An 18230-nucleotide genomic window follows, 5' to 3' on the forward strand; every position below is an offset into this window, starting at 1 on the left:
TACTGCCATTAAAGATGTTGGACTCAACTGTTCAGCAAGCACTTGCATTTAATGACAGCACAAAGATCAAATGTATACGAGATTGTGGACCCTTTAACGTAGTCCAACTCTATACCGCCATAATAATCAAAACACTCATCTGATTTACCTGTTTCACTACGTTTGGTTTGCTTCACCGTGGCCTGTGACGTTGGAGTCGCTGGAATGGATTCAGGTCTGTCTCTGGGCAATTCACTTATAAAAAAAAAAATCACAGTTACAATAACCACAGTCACACCTAACACTACCGTTTCTCTCCAATTCCACCTCAACCAGCCTAGAGAATCTGACATAAATTAAATGTAGATAAAAGGCTCGTCTGTTTACATCTCTCCCTCACAGAAGGCTTCTCTGCAGAGCATCAAATCTGCATGGCAAAGTGACACACTTTAGGTGATCTTCATCCCTGGGAAAAGTGGTGTCAACTATTTCCCAGTCTCCTAGTATTTGTGCCTCACACAGAATCACAATTCCATCGCTGGAGTTCCTCTGCGCTGTCACTTTTGGAGCTTGGCATGCTCTCTCCATCCCTCAGGTTCTCATGTTCCAAAGCTGCTGAAGATTTAAGGCAGAGCACGTCGTACACCTTAGTTGTCTTCCTCGGCGTCAACATTGAATCTTTCATTTTATTTAAAATCTTGCTGTGGGAAGTCTCCTCTTGATCTCCTGGAAGCTCAGCAACACAGCTCTCTGTGTGATGTCTGCTGTGCTGAAGATGATCTCTGATCCTCCTGAAGCCTCTCTCCTGGCCTCAGCTCCCATCTAGTGGACGATCCTCTCAGCCACTCCTTCTCGTCATGGCACCTCACGACATCTACAGATTAAAAAATAACACTTCTCTTGCCACATGGCTTTCACCATGTGTCAACTCCCCAATGAGACATGCACAAGAATGTTGCACATTCTCTCTAAAACAATCTCCAGGGTTTCCCACTTGGAGCAGCCATACTCCAACCTGTAACCCTGTGTAAAAACATTAACCAGCGGTCACATGTTAAGCTTGTTTAATTCCCAGCTCCACCTGGAGCCTATAACCTGGAAGACAAATCTGTTAAATCAAACTTCACATTTGCAACCAACTATAGATCATAAGAGTGATAAAGTACTCAGCATAACAGACAAGTATCATGTGCAGGTTTTCTCCAATCATTAAATCACTATTATTACCATAATTTGTCCCAAATCATGAATCATCCCAATTTATTCCATAATTTAATCTGTGACTTTCCTTAAACAATGTCACTCCACCCATTTTATCACTATGAGTTCAATAGTGGCAGGCTAATGAGCCCATATTCAACTATTCCATAAACACTGCATCCCTTATTTGTTTTTCTCATGTCACTTGTCTGCTTCTGCTGAATCCTCCACATGCACTCTTAAAGAAAAAACAAACATTAGCAACACACATGGATCGTGTGGTGGGCAGGCGTCGGCCATCCACATTCCAGAGGTGCCGTAAAAGGCCATAAAATTAAGCCTGCTGTAAAAAGAATGACACTGGTTTCAACACAGGAAATTTCTCACGTTATTCACATCGTCAAAGTAACCTTCAACATTTTCCCAACAACACAGTGTAACAGCATCACCAACTCATAACCTGTAGTAGAGAAACAAACATCCACCAATTGTTCTGTTAGAAATCACATCATCAAATCACATGAAGAACTGTAATGCTGTAGAAAAGAGAATGCAAATGTTAGCGCTGCGCAGGTGTGTACACACTTTCTCACAGTAACTTCTGTGAGCAACACACCCCTGGTAGATTCACAAACAGAGAAAATTTAAAAGGTTAAACCGTCATGCAACCTCAGATGTTGCTGTCATCTTTCTGCTCCTGTAAAAGGAAACACATAAATTCATCCACCCTTTTATCCTGTCTAGGTGGAGGTTAACCTTGAGTCGTGGTCAAGTCTTGTCAGCTTTTACCAGTCAGTCAGTTTGTTTTTATTTCCATTCATTCATTCATCCATTCTTTCTTTCTTTGCTGATAGTGGAACCTATCGTCGCATTTAGTTTCCACTCTCAGCAAAATGACGTCATTTCAAAAGAAAAGAAGAACTTTAGATCGGATTACTTCGCTGAATCCTTTTTAGGCAGGGACTCTCATTTTCTAATTGTCCCAAATAAGTGGCTTTCTCCAGAGCCCATTTTAATGTGGAGAAACTCACTTGCAACAATTTTCTCGACGACGTGTAGCACTTTTAATTCCCGACATGCAGATCTGCTTAAAGAAAAGAGATTCACAAACAGAAATCAGTGCACTGTTCAAAAACTAAAAATAAAATGAAAAATGACAAATAAAACTGAAAAACAAAAGAAAATAAAAAATACAGAAGCCCGGTCTTAAGACTTGTCACAGAATATTCTTTCTCTTATAGGTGAGAAAACACCAAATCTAAAACTTGGTGGCATGGTAAAACCTTCCCCATACTTCAGAAACAAAAACAAAACAACAAACAAAACAAAACAAAACAAAAAAAAATATCTGCTAGTTTCACTCATTTAAACTCTGGCTGCAGGATTCTGTTCACCCCTGCTATCATGTTCCCCAAAATAATACTAATTCAGTCGTCTATGTATCAGTTCTCAACCCACTCAATAAACCAGACAGGATGATGGTAACAGTATTACCTACTTAAAATTGTGTTTGATCTTCATTACGTGTGTGTGTGTCTGTGTGTTAGTCGGGTTAATACATTTTCTGTTTTTATGTATCCTTTTATGTACCTTCCCCCTTTTTTCTGAAACAAAACTCCGTTCACTCCAAATTTTGTTTCAGAAACATCTAAATGAAAAACTCTGTCATAGGCAGGCACAGCTAAACCCCAAATGCTTGCAGGTTACCATAGGCAACCACGCTGAGTGTTGTCAACCCCTTCTACAAATACCCTCTTTTAATGTGTAACACTTTGTGTATGATTTTTTGTTATCTCTGGTGCATATTATCTGCATGTGTGGTGTCACCTTTCCATTTTTCTAACAGTACACTTGCATACCTCAGTGCTTGTCTTCCTCCCCCTTTTGTGGTGGTCTGGACACTGTGTCAATCCTCCACTTCCAGGCAGTCGCTTGTCTCCTCGGATGCTTTAACCCAATTTGATTCCCCACACTAAAACAGCAGCCTCAGCCCTCTTCTGCTCCTTTTCTTCTCTCCCACTTTTCAGTCCAATGGCAGTCAGTTTTCTTCAGCTTTGTCCCGTGTATCTCTTTGTCCCACTGTCTCTTTCATTGCCATCTCACTCCAAACATGGCAAATGTCAAACTCAGACAGTCTTCTCAAAAGTCCTTCACACACAGTGAGGTTGCAGCTTGCTGGAAACGCATCTCCATCCATCCAATCTAGATGGTGGGTCTTCTCTTTCTGATGCCGTTTGCCCATAGTGCTGCTGGACATCTCTGCTCAGAACTCTGGTATTGTCTCTTGGACTCCTGTCCACTGTTGATGTTCATGCTCGTGCTTCTGAAACTGCACTCTGTGTCTTCAGGGAGAGATTAGTTTCCTTGGAGCTTGCTCGTTCAGGATGAGAACGGGAAGCTGCAAAACAATTCTGCCTGGGTGTTTCTATTTTTTTTTCTAATAATTTTAACCTATAATTTTCTTCCGACTGCTGCCCATGGAGAATTGATCCAGGTCCGTTCCCCACCTGTAATCGACAGACTGAGAGACTTTCATTATTCACTGTGACTGCATATGTTTTCATCACTCCTAAAGCAACACATCTCTACTTATTTTGTGTTGAACTCTACTGACTTTAAACCCCAAAAATGAAATTTTTATTTGGTCTTAACCGCAAACACAAAATCGTCTTGATGTTGTTGTTAATTATTTTCATCCACAACACTCCAAATTATGTTTTCTTTTGTGTCCAGCAGGGGAAGAAGGTGACCTGTAGTGTCACTGCTTCCCCCAGTTGGAGACAATTTCCCACTCACACTTCCACACTTTTTATTTTCTTTGTTTTCATGATTTTCTTTCTCTTTTTTTATTACCCCATTGTTTTACACCCACACATTAACCTGTTAACTCACTCCTCCAACCTCATTTTCCTTTCACCCCAACAGCTCTCATACCTTCAGCAATCAAATTCTCCATTCATCCTTGAGTACTTGATCACCTTTAAATGTCACTGTTAATTTTATCAATTTATTTATCATTACTTTAACACTAATCCACTGTTTATTTTTTATTTACTTTAGTTCATTTTTCTCCTATTTGATCACTACGATTTCTTGACTATTTATTATTTCACAAAAAATCAACTAATGTACTTTGTCTCCCTCTTTGTCATCAAGGAATTCACACACACTCACAGGCTGGTCACTAGCCCCCACCTTTTCTTTCTCTCTCACACACACGCACATTTTACTCTTCATTCGTTCCACCTGTGAACCCGCCCTCGAGGCTGGCTCACACACACCTCATGCTTCTAGCAGTCCCATTCAAACTTTCTGCGAGACACTTCTGCTGATTCAGGACAACGCCCTAATCAGAAAAAAGAGCGGGTGCCGTCCGCTCTTATACACCTCAACCTAACTAGGACAATTTAGGCTCACGATCTTCAGATCGCGCCACATTTGCCTCACGAATTATTCAAACTGCGCCACGGACTGGATACCGCAGTTTCTCTTCCCCATAAAAATAAAACCAAATTAAACCCCCCAATTGACTTCACAGTTTGCAACAATTCGCAACACGGTCTCCTGCCGCAATTTCTGCACACCACAAACACACACTTTTAGACACAAATTCTTTTTGTTACTTTAATTGACTCCCGTACTTCAGACGAGACGCCGACTCTAACGGCGCTTTCACACACACTACACCATCCTCCTTCTGCATCAGGCACTGGTTCAACTCAGCTCGGAATCTAACCGGCGAAAGCAACCGATGCTGCTTTTATGCATACTTCAGACTGTGACAGGGACCTCTCCCCGACTTAGTTATTTAAGGAGCCACAAATCCCCAGGTCACCACCCTGGATCTCCTGCCTTCAGGTCCTGGCCCCGCGTCCGAGACTAGGTGGGGTAACCAAACCCGTGACGCACACAGCCCTCAGCTGGCGACGAGGCCTTTCAGCCCCGCTTTCTAACTAATAGTAACACAAGTTTCCTGCTTTAACGCACGGGGACGGATCACACACTGCCACATTTTTCCTAATAACTAAAGACTGATTACACACCGCCACGGATGAAACACCCATGCTATTATTTACACTGAGATACATTCAACTTAGCGAACAGATAATTTAGACTTTAAACAATATGCACTGTTCGAAAATAATTAGGTCGTGCTTACCTGTTCGCCTCGTTTCACGATCTCAGCTCTGCCAATTCATCCTCTCTGGGCCTCGAACGAATCCTGGGTTTCGGCACCAAAACTGTTACGAAATCAGTTTTACCCCGGTTCTTTTATTCGTCGAAACTTCCAGAGACGCCACCGGAACTCAGTAGTCATTTCACAAAACCTTTATTCATCTTTATTCATCTTCATTTAAATATGCACTTCTAGAAGGGAAGACGAGGCCCGTGTGTCCCTCTGCAAAAAATCTTCACTCCTTTGTGTGTGAAACACAGTTTTGTAGGGGCGACCCTATCATAAAACCCCCCACGGTGTGCCGCAAACTCTGTGTCTTTGTCTATGTGCATGAGCACATGAATGCCTACATGTGCGCGTTCCCACGTGTCTATGTGAGTGCTCGTGTGTGACTGTGTACGCATACCTGTGTGTATGTGTGAGTGCACATGAGTGAGTGTGCGTGTGGATGTGTGTGCGTGACAGTTAAAACACTGTGGGTGTAGGTGACTCCCTAGGTCATAAAACCCATCTCCCTTCCAGACCACAGTTATCCAGTTACAAATGTTGAGACCCCCACCCAAACATTTTCTGGGGAATTTCCACTCAGCATTAACTCCTCTCGGTTTTACTTTCACAGTTGAAGTGGGGGAGGGGTCTCTGTGACAAAGTGGAGGAGCAGTTGCAATTCTCTCCATTTGTCCCATATGTGTTTACCTTTTTTTTTGCACATTGTACACATTATTCTGTTTCTATGTATTTGCTATGATTTGCTATTTGTCAAGTAACATTGCTTCACTCACTATCCCGGGTTTGTTTGTGTAAGCGTTTTGTTGCCGGCAAATCAAACATTCTGCAAATTAAGACAAATACTAAGTTATGTTTCTTTATACTTTATTATGTTACAGATTAAGTCATTTGTTCATACTTACTCTGTTTGTCTTTTCAGTCATCATGAGTGTCAGGTGTGGGGAAACGCCCGCCTGGCATTTCCTCATTTTAAAGTCCTGATCATGTCACACATGACATCATCAGGTCAAACCAAGTGGAGGGGTTTCTTTTTCCAGAGAGATGCTTCCTTTTGTTTGTGTTCATGTTTAAAGGGATTTGTTGAATGTTTTTCCTTTAGTTAATGACTGCCATTTAGTTGTGTAAATGTGCATATTAGAAGTGAGTAGAGGTTTTGTGTTTTTAGATAATCTGTGTAGAGTTTTAGATCCCTCAGTTGAGTGAGTTGTACTGGCTGGGCAATTGGAGGGAAATTGATGGCCCTATTTAAAGCCAGTCTCTACCAGATGCAGGAGAGAGGAGAGGTGAGCTGTGTCACCAGAGCCATGTTATGTTGAGTTTTGTTAAATGAATTGATTTGGGGGAAGTTTTGTTAAGTTATACATTAAATTAAGTTCACTGCAAATAAATTGCTCACCTTGGAAACCAAAATGTCTGCATAGTCTGCTTCCCTACCACCTTCCTTGACGTTCGAGTCTGACTACTTCACAGTCTCCTACAATCTACTCCTAAGTTCACGACACAGTGAGGCCTTTATTATATTGACGGCAGTGTCAGTATCTCTACAATAGTACTACATTCTATGTTAACACATTTCTAAACTCTAAAATAAGCTAAACACTCCTACACCACTCAGCCAGCCAACCATTAATTCACTCACTCCCTCACTCATTCATTCATTTATTCAATTGGTATAGTCAGTCCGTCTTCTCATGTTCTGTTCATCCTGGCTTCACAACAAACATCATCCACATCCTTCACCAGCCTGTGACTCCTGAGTTTGAGTCCTCTCTTCCTTCCACACATCACATTGTGTCACATATATAGAGACTGTTTATACATAGGGCCCAGAATTCTGTGCTAACATGAACCTTGTACAATCTGTGGTGCCAACTCATAAACAAAAACACACTTGCTGTGTATATAGTACTGTCAGGCCTTTATTTTTTAACAGCAGCTCTGTGGAAAGAAGGTAGTTTTAAAGCAGCATGAATCTATAACCTACTAAGCAATCACTTCTTTCTTCCCCTGTCTTTGAATTAATTTGCAAACTGTGAAACTGATATTCTGTTAAATATAGACATCATGTCAGTTATATTTTCTGAATTAGCTTTGTGATATAAGTGTACAATGAGCGAGACTACAGAGGCACCCGAAAAACTGGCTAAACTTTGAGCCACAGTAAACACGTCACTCATGAGACTCAAACATTTTATGCTTGAAAAAAGGATATAAATATGAGTCTGTTACTTGAGAAACATAAACCTATTTACTGTAAATGACAATAAATTGACCAATTTACATCTTAATGGAACGTGTTAGAGATATGGCATTATGACACCTTAAGTTCAAACGATAAGATGACCTGGATTAAACCTAAAACCAGAAGTGGAAATGCATTTTAGTTTACATCTGAAAAAATGTAAAAAACAAAAAACAATAATAATAAATTTTCAAAAGGTAAAATATGTGTTAGTTGTCTTTAGAGCTTTGATAGTCTAAAGGTCAAATTTAAGTAAACAATAATGCTTTTTACTGAGACTTGGTTGTCTTGGTGTATTTATAGTTAATGTTATGAGGCCTTCATTTGCTGTCATGTACAAGAGAATAATGTACATTTTTGAAATTTTATTTTGCTCTATCAATTTATTTATCATTACTTTAACACTAATCCACTGTTTATTTTTTATTTACTTTAGTTCATTTTTCTCCTATTTGATCACTACGATTTCTTGACTATTTATTATTTCACAAAAAATCAACTAATGTACTTTGTCTCCCTCTTTGTCATCAAGGAATTCACACACACTCACAGGCTGGTCACTAGCCCCCACCTTTTCTTTCTCTCTCACACACACGCACATTTTACTCTTCGTTCGTTCCACCTGTGAACCCGCCCTCGAGGCTGGCTCACACACACCTCATGCTTCTAGCAGTCCCATTCAAACTTTCTGCGAGACACTTCTGCTGATTCAGGACAACGCCCTAATCAGAAAAAAGAGCGGGTGCCGTCCGCTCTTATACACCTCAACCTAACTAGGACAATTTAGGCTCACGATCTTCAGATCGCGCCACATTTGCTTCACGAATTATTCAAACTGTGCCACAGACTGGATACCGCAGTTTCTCTTCCCCATAAAAATAAAACCAAATTAAACCGCCCAATTGACTTCACAGTTTGCAACAATTCGCGACACGGTCTCCTGCCACAATTTCTGCACACCACAAACACACACTTTTAGACACAAATTCTTTTTGTTACTTTAATTGACTCCCGTACTTCAGACGAGACGCCGACTCTAACGGCGCTTTCACACACACTACACCGTCCTCCTTCTGCATCAGGCACTGGTTCAACTCAGCTCGGAATCTAACCGGCGAAAGCAACTGATCCTGCTTTTATGCATACTTCAGACTGTGACAGGGACCTCTCCCCGACTTAGTTATTTAAGGAGCCACGAATCCCCAGGTCACCACCCTGGATCTCCTGCCTTCAGGTCCTGGCCCCGCGTCCGAGACTAGGTGGGGTAACCAAACCCGTGACGCACACAGCCCTCAGCTGGCGACGAGGCCTTTCAGCCCCGCTTTCTAACTAATAGTAACACAAGTTTCCTGCTTTAACGCACGGGGACGGATCACACACTGCCACATTTTTCCTAATAACTAAAGACGGATTACACACCGCCACGGATGAAACACCCATGCTATTATTTACACTGAGATACGTTCAACTTAGCGAACAGATAATTTAGGCTTTAAACAATATGCACGGTTCGAAAATAATTAGGTCGTGCTTACCTGTTCGCCTCGTTTCACGATCTCAGCTCTGCCAATTCATCCTCTCTGGGCCTCGAACGAATCCCGGGTTTCGGCACCAAAACTGTTACGAAATTAGTTTTACCCCGGTTCTTTTATTCGTCGAAACTTCCAGAGACGCCACCGGAACTCAGTAGTCATTTCACAAAACCTTTATTCATCTTTATTCATCTTCATTTAAATATGCACTTCTAGAAGGGAAGACGAGGCCCGTGTGTCCCTCTGCAAAAAATCTTCACTCCTTTGTGTGTGAAACACAGTTTTGTAGGGGTGACCCTATCATAAAACCCCCCACGGTGTGCTGCAAACTCTGTGTCTTTGTCTATGTGCACAAGCACATGAATGCCTACATGTGCGCGTTCCCACGTGTCTATGTGAGTGCTCGTGTGTGACTGTGTACGCATACCTGTGTGTATGTGTGAGTGCACATGAGTGAGTGTGCGTGTGGATGTCTGAGTGCACATGAGTGAGTGTGCGTGTGGATGTGTGTCCGTGACAGTTAAAACACTGTGGGTGTAGGTGACTCCCTAGGTCATAAAACCCATCTCCCTTCCAGACCACAGTTATCCAGTTACAAATGTTGAGACCCCCACCCAAACATTTTCTGGGGAATTTCCACTCAGCATTAACTCCTCTCTGTTTTACTTTCACAGTTGAAGTGGGGGAGGGGTCTCCTACAATCTACTCCTAAGTTCACGACACAGTGAGGCCTTTATTATATTGACGGCAGTGTCAGTATCTCTACAATAGTTCTACATTCTATGTTAACACATTTCTAAACTCTAAAATAAGCTAAACACTCCTACACCACTCAGCCAGCCAACCATTAATTTATTAATTCACTCACTCCCTCACTCATTCATTCATTTATTCAATTGGTATAGTCAGTCCGTCTTCTCATGTTCTTTTCATCCTGGCTTCACAACAAACATCATCCACATCCTTCACCAGCCTGCGAGTCCTGAGTTTGAGTCCTCTCTTCCTTCCACACATCACATTGTGTCACATATATAGAGACTGTTTATACATAGGGCCCAGAATTCTGTGCTAACATGAACCTTGTACAATCTGTGGTGCCAACTCATAAACAAAAACACACATGCTGTGTATATAGTACTGTCAGGCCTTTATTTTTTAACAGCAGCTCTGTGGAAAGAAGGTAGTTTTAAAGCAGCATGAATCTATAACCTACTAAGCAATCACTTCTTTCTTCCCCTGTCTTTGAATTAATTTGCAAACTGTGAAACTGATATTCTCTTAAATATAGACATCATCATGTCAGTTATATTTTCTGAATTAGCTTTGTGATATAAGTGTACAATGAGCGAGACTACAGAGGCACCCGGAAAACTGGCTAAACTTTGAGCCACAGTAAACACGTCACTCATGAGACTCAAACATTTTATGCTTGAAAAAAGGATATAAATATGAGTCTGTTACTTGAGAAACATAAACCTATTTACTGTAAATGACAATAAATTGACCAATTTACATCTTAATGGAACGTATTAGAGATATGGCATTATGACACCTTAAGTTCAAACGATAAGATGACCTGGATTAAACCTAAAACCAGAAGTGGAAATGCATTTTAGTTTACATCTGAAAAAATGTAAAAAACAAAAAACAATAATAATTCATTTTTAAAAGGTAAAATATGTGTTAGTTGTCTTTAGAGCTTTGATAGTCTAAAGGTCAAATTTAAGTAAACAATAATGCTTTTTACTGAGACTTGGTTGTCTTGGTGCATTTATAGTTAATGTTATGAGGCCTTCATTTGCTGTCATGTACAAGAGAATAATGTACATTTTTGAAATTTTATTTTGCTCTATTTTTATTTGGTGAACAAGAAACTCTTAATTTTGAAGTTCTTTTAAAATAAAATAAACCCAATATCCTGTTTCGTATTTTGGTGAGTTTAAATCCATATATGAGAGGATTCATAACTGGAGGGATGATGAGAAATTCAATAGTGATGAAGTTTTGGAGGCTTTGAGGTAAACGTGTAGAGCCAGATATCATGTACACTGGATCAAGAAAAAACAGGAAAGTCATCAAAGAGATCAGTGGCCCGTTCTTCGTACGTCGCTTACTACATCCAAGATCAAATGACACATCCAAGACCAAACCATCGCGCTAACCGTGAGCTCGCTAATCCGGTTCCCCGAACACACCTGCTGTTGACGATCAGTACAGCTGGATGAAGTAATGTGAGATCACTGGGTGTCGTAAAAGGGGCTACGCATCGATAGTAGAAACATTGATCGGCAACCCTCTGATTGGTCGGCGAAAATGTCGAAGGAGCGCGCTCGGTATTTTTCGGCAGCAGAGCAAGAACTCTTGAGTGAGGGATTTCAGGAGTTTCAGAGTTTAATCAGAACGCAAGGGAACACTGCAAAGGCTGCAAAAGCAAGGAGAGAGGGCTGGCAGAAAGTTGCTGACAAATTAAACTCGTAAGTAATTTAATAATAACAATAATAATGGAGTGGATTGATATAGCACTTTTCAAGGCACCCAAAGCGCTTTACAATGCCACGATTCAGTCACTCTCACATTCACACACTGGTGGAGGCAGCTACGGTTGTAGCCACAGCTGCCCTGGGGCAGACTGACAGAAGCGAGGCCGCCATATCGCGCCATCGGCCCCTCTGGCCAACACCAGTAGGCGGTAGGGTAAATTTATTATATTATATTACATTATATCCTCTTTCACATTAGAGCCACGACAGGACCCACTAGAACATGGGAACAAGTAAAAGTGAAATATAAGAATATTCTACAGAATGGTAATATTTATCACTTATATTGCTTTTCGTCTCTCTGAAAGAGACCCTGGAATAATCTGTTTGTTTGTTCATAACAGCAACCAAGAAAAGGGCAGAGCACAAAAAGACAGGTGGTGGTCCTGCACCCCCTCGTCAACAAGTTGGTTAAGTAAATAATACCCTCACGGGAATATCGATATCTCTCAATGAGCACACTGTCGCGCTGAGCTAAAGGATCCTGTGTATCCCGCAATGTACGCTGAATTCTGATAACTCTCCTTATCAATCTTGCACCTTCCGCAATGGGCTGCTCGCGTAAACGGACAGGACATGGCTGCGACAGACTTCCCAAATCCACCTTCGCTTTTATAGCCGTGGTCTCTCATCTTGATTACACAAAGTAATTTGCAATTACTACTCTGACATATGAATTACATCTGTAATAATCACATACATGTAATAGAATGTTAATAGTACATTTCCCTTTTTTAGGAAATGACCTGTATGTATCTGTGTGAAATCAATAAATGGATCAAGTGCTGCATTATCTTTAGTTACATTGATAATATTTATTTATGGTGAAACAGTGGTGGAATATCGCTGTTGCTTTCGTATACATGAAGCGGACATACCTGCGTGGCCGCGATCTAATCCTGTTTACATGAAGTAAACCTGCTCCCGAGCAGGTTTACGCTTACGGCTCTGTTGCTATGGCAGCAGGTCCCGGATGAGCTTCGGGGAACCGAACGATCCAAGATCACGCGAAATCGTCAACAATCAAATCCAGCTAACTTACTTAGCGAGGTATGAAGAACGGGCCCCAGGTGGGGCACACAGGTCTGCGTAAACTTTAACCTGTCCTCTCTGGCCCTCGCACATGTTTTAATAAGATATATGTAAGTCCAAATTATAAAAAGCCAATGACACAGATAAACAATAAGTGTTACATTTGCACTGATGTTTTTTCTAAAGGTGTCAACATCAGGACAAGCAAGTTTAATTATTAACCAGTTTAGATACAAGACTCTCTGAATGTTTATATCACACAACTTGAGTCTTGATGTTAGCAGGACATTGATGGAGAAAAGGCAGAAAGGTGTTAGCCAGGAGAAACACACCAGCTGAGAGAGCCTCCTTCCTAGTTAAGGCGAGGAAGGAGTAGAAGAGAAGGGAGTTACTGTTAAAATACTATTATTGCATTGTTTTTTGTTGTTGTTGTTTTTTTTTTTAATTTTATGCTATGGGATTGAAAAACTTCAAAAAACAACAACAGCACAATTTTATGCTTGATATGATAAACAAAACTTTAATTTTTAAAGTAGTAAATACTACAGTATGTCAAGCAATGGGGATATATGATCAGATTTCAAAAAGTACAGAATTATGGTGTCATTAATGTCCAGAGAGAAATTTACATATAAATTTAAAAACAAAAAAAAATGCCAAATAAAAGTAGGTAACAGTTCAATTACTATTACTATTTTTCCAAAATAATAATAAAAAAAACCTATATATATAAATAAATAAATAAATAAATACTACTGAAAAAATACAACCTAATAACACTGATCCTTATATTTATACATGTAACGTGTTTATTGAAAAAAAAGAAACATTAAACATTGTTAACTGATCTTTGTGATAAACTGAGATGTAACACACAGGGATGCCTGCACTAACCAGCCATTTACAACAGAATATTTCATACAATATTTTGTTTACTTTAAACCTAAAACACTTTGAAATAAACCTGTTTAATCAACTTGCACATATATCAGCTAATATACCTTGAACATCAAGACACAGCAAGGCAAGGAAATGAAATGTCAATTTGTGATGATTTCTGAATGGTATAGAGATGAATTTTACAACAGTACTTAAAAACTCATGCAGAATCCTTTTTCAAATGAAATTCTTAGTCAAAAACATGAAAAAAATGTTGTTTTCATTTAACGTTCGTGCTGGATTGAGCAAATATGACATATATGACAAATATATGTCATATTATGACAAATATAACAAAGAATATTAGTAAAATTAGTCTAGTCCAAATATATGTTTGCCTTAGACAAGGCAAACATGACTAAATGTTTCTGAATCATGTGTCTTCAGAAAGACTTGTATTTATATTGCTGCATCTGTTTTGAATATTTTTGAATTATTTTAAATAAGGAAATCTAACCTTAATGGAAATCATTTCCCCTTTCAAATAAATTAAACTCAAGATTCTGTTTCGTATTTTGGTGAGTTTAAATCCATACATGAGAGGATTCATAACTGGACGGATGATGACAAATTCAAGAGTGATGAAGTTTTGGAGGCTTTGGGATAAATCCCTGGAGCCAAAGCGCAAGTACATCGAATCAAAAACAATTACAGTGAAATTTATGATCACAGAAGTCAGATGGGGCACACAGGTCTGCGTAAACTTTACTCTGTCCTCTCTGGACCTCACACATGTTTTAATAAGATATATGTAAGTCCAAATTATGAAAAGCCAATGAGATACATTAATGACAAGTATCACATATGCACTGATGTTATTTGAAAAAGTGTCAGCTTCAGGACAAGCAAGTTTAACAATTAACCAGTTTAGACATAAGACTCTCTGAATCTTTATACCACATAACTTGAGTCTTGCTGTAAGCACAACATTGATGGCAAAAACACAGAAAGGTGTCAGCCAGGAGAAACACACCAACTGTGAAAGCCTCCTCTTAGTCATGAAAGAGTGGTAGTGCAGAGGTCGACATATAGCCAGATACCTGTCAAAGGCCATGACAGTTAAAATAGAAAAATTACAGCACACAAATGAATACATGATAAAAGCTTGTAAAAGGCACCCTTCATAGGAGATTCTGTGAGAAGACGACAGTAAATCTGAAAGGAATTTTGGGTAGAAACCTGTGGTCCCATAAAGTGCATTAATGCAAAGGCTACTCAGGAAAATGTACATAGGTTCATGGAGGCTTTCATCCAAGACAATGAGCAGCACAAGAGAAATATTGAAGAACAAAATCCCACAGTAATACAGTAAAGTAACTGAGAAGAGGGGTACTGTGAAATTCATCGTCTCATTAAATCCTGACAGAATGAAACTTCTTTCATTAGACTGATTATCCATGATCAGAGGGCACATCTACCTTTTTAAAATAACAACATAACAGAGCACTGAGCTGCTGCGTCTGTACCTGACTAATGCCTGCTGTCCCTCTTCACCTCCCATTAATTATAGAATAAAATAAAATACTATATACAGTACAATAAATAGAATAAAATATACAATAGGATAGAAATAGAATGCAAATGCTTTATACAACTGAGTAAAAATACAACTTTGTCAGAAAAAGAGTATTGCACTCGGTGTGTGTGGATGTGTGTGTTTGATCAGTTAAAGTCTTTGTTGTGGAGTCTGACAGCAGTGAGGAGGAAAGACCTGCGAAATCTCTCCGTCCCACACCGTGTGTGCCGCAGCCTGCCACTGAAGGAGCTGCTCAGTGCTGTCACAGTCTCCTGCATGGGGTGGGAGATGTTGTCCAGCAGGGATGAGTGTATGTTTCTGTTCTGTGTCCTGTTTGTTTCTATGTGTGTCTTTCTGGCTGCTGTTACAACCAAATTTCCCCTTGTGGGACAATTAAAGGATTATTCTATTCTATTCTAATGCTGTTTCTATCAAACTATTTTTCTCCTACAGTTACACAGAGGCCTGACAACAATATTATACATTCACATTATAATGCAGCAACCTAATGTTATCACATCATATCACAACTCCATACTGTGTATTTAAGCCCTCAGTTCCCAGTCTTGACATTCCGTCCATTCCTCATGTGTGTTTTCAGTTCAGTCCATCCAGTCAGCCAGCCAACCATTAATTTATTAATTCACTCACTCCCTCACTCATTCATTCATTTATTCAATTGGTATAGTCAGTCCGTCTTCTCATGTTCTGTTCATCCTGGCTTCACAACAAACATCATCCACATCCTTCACCAGCCTGCGAGTCCTGAGTTTGAGTCCTCTCTTCCTTCCACACATTACATTGTGTCACATATATAGAGACTGTTTATACATAGGGCCCAGAATTCTGTGCTAACATGAACCTTGTACAATCTGTGGTGCCAACTCATAAACAAAAACACACTTGCTGTGTATATAGTACTGTCAGGCCTTTATTTTTTAACAGCAGCTCTGTGGAAAGAAGGTAGTTTTAAAGCAGCATGAATCTATAACCTACTAAGCAATCACTTCTTTCTTCCCCTGTCTTTGAATTAATTTGCAAACTGTGAAACTGATATTCTGTTAAATATAGACATCATCATGTCAGTTATATTTTCTGAATTAGCTTTGTGATATAAGTGTACAATGAGCGAGACTACAGAGGCACCCGAAAAAACTGGCTAAACTTTGAGCCACAGTAAACACGTCACTCATGAGACTCAAACATTTTATGCTTGAAAAAAGGATATAAATATGAGTCTGTTACTTGAGAAACAAAAACCTATTTACTGTAAATGACAATAAATTGACCAATTTACATCTTAATGGAACGTGTTAGAGATATGGCATTATGACACCTTAAGTTCAAACGATAAGATGACCTGGATTAAACCTAAAACCAGAAGTGGAAATGCATTTTAGTTTACATCTGAAAAAATGTAAAAAACAAAAAACAATAATAATAAATTTTTAAAAGGTAAAATATGTGTTAGTTGTCTTTAGATCTTTGATAGTCTAAAGGTCAAATTTAAGTAAACAATAATGCTTTTTACTGAGACTTGGTTGTCTTGGTGCATTTATAGTTAATGTTATGAGGCCTTCATTTGCTGTCATGTACAAGAGAATAATGTACATTTTTGAAATTTTATTTTGCTCTATTTTTATTTGGTGAACAAGAAACTCTTAATTTTGAAGTTCTTTTAAAATAAAATAAACCCAATATCCTGTTTCGTATTTTGGTGAGTTTAAATCCATATATGAGAGGATTCATAACTGGAGGGATGATGAGAAATTCAATAGTGATGAAGTTTTGGAGGCTTTGAGGTAAACGTGTAGAGCCAGATATCATGTACACTGGATCAAGAAAAAACAGGAAAGTCATCAAAGAGATCAGGTGGGGCACACAGGTCTGCATAAACATTAACCTGTCCTCTCTGGCCCTCGCACATGTTTTAATAAGATATATGTAAGTCCAAATTATAAAAAGCCAATGACACAGATAAACAATAAGTGTTACATTTGCACTGATGTTTTTTCTAAAGGTGTCAACATCAGGACAAGCAAGTTTAATTATTAACCAGTTTAGATACAAGACTCTCTGAATGTTTATATCACACAACTTGAGTCTTGATGTTAGCAGGACATTGATGGAGAAAAGGCAGAAAGGTGTTAGCCTGGAGAAACACACCAGCTGAGAGAGCCTCCTTCCTAGTTGAGGTGAGGAAGGAGTAGAAGAGAAGGGAGTTACTGTTAAAATACTATTATTGCATTGTTTTTTGTTGTTTTTTTATTTATTTTATGCTATGGGATTGAAAAACTTCAAAAAACAACAACAGCACAATTTTATGCTTGATATGCTAAACAAAACGTTAATTTTTAAAGTAGTAAATACTACAGCATGTCAAGCAATGGGGATATATGATCAGATTTCAAAAAGTACAGAATTATGGTGTCATTAATTAATGTACAGAGAGAAATTTACATATAAATTTAAAAACAAAAAAATGCCGAATAAAAGTAGGTAACAGTTCTATTACTATTTTTCCAAAATAATAATAAAAAAACCTATATATATATAAATAAATAAATACTACTGAAAAAATACAACCTAATAACACTGATCCTTATATTTATACATGTAACGTGTTTATAGGAAAAAAAAAAGAAACATTAAGCATTGTTAACTGATCTTTGTGATAAACTGAGATGTAACACACATGGATGCCTGCACTAACCAGCCCTTTACAACAGAATATTTCATACAATATTTTGTTTACTTTAAACCTAAAACACTTTGAAATAAACCTGTTTAATCAACTTGCACATATATCAGCTAATATACCTTGATCATCACGACACAGCAAGGAAAAGAAATGAAATGTCAATTTGTGATGATTTCTGAATGGTATATAGATGAATTTAACAACAGTACTTAAAAAATCATGCAGAATCCTTTTTAAAATGAAATTCTTAGTCAAAAACATGAAAAAAAATGTTGTTTTCATTTAACGTTCGTGCTGGATTGAGCAAATATGACATATATGACAAATATGTGTCCTATTATGACAAATATAACAAAGAATATT

The 18230-nt window shown here is 38.8% G+C and overlaps 1 protein-coding gene across 1 annotated transcript; it reads right to left on the reverse strand.

Annotated features, from left to right (window-relative positions):
- Positions 1 to 903: 903 nt before the first annotated feature.
- LOC120731384 (olfactory receptor 6F1-like) lies at positions 904 to 15233 on the reverse strand. Its single transcript, XM_040028395.1, has 2 exons — positions 14108 to 15233; positions 904 to 1002 (listed from the first exon to the last, which is right to left on the reverse strand). Exons 1-2 carry the CDS (start codon positions 15062 to 15064, stop codon positions 904 to 906), a joined length of 1056 nt encoding a protein of 351 aa, XP_039884329.1. The 5' UTR covers positions 15065 to 15233.
- Positions 15234 to 18230: the final 2997 nt, after the last annotated feature.

Source organism: Simochromis diagramma, unplaced genomic scaffold (assembly GCF_900408965.1).
Source record: "Simochromis diagramma unplaced genomic scaffold, fSimDia1.1 OVJJ01000343.1, whole genome shotgun sequence".
NCBI lineage: Eukaryota > Metazoa > Chordata > Actinopteri > Cichliformes > Cichlidae > Simochromis > Simochromis diagramma.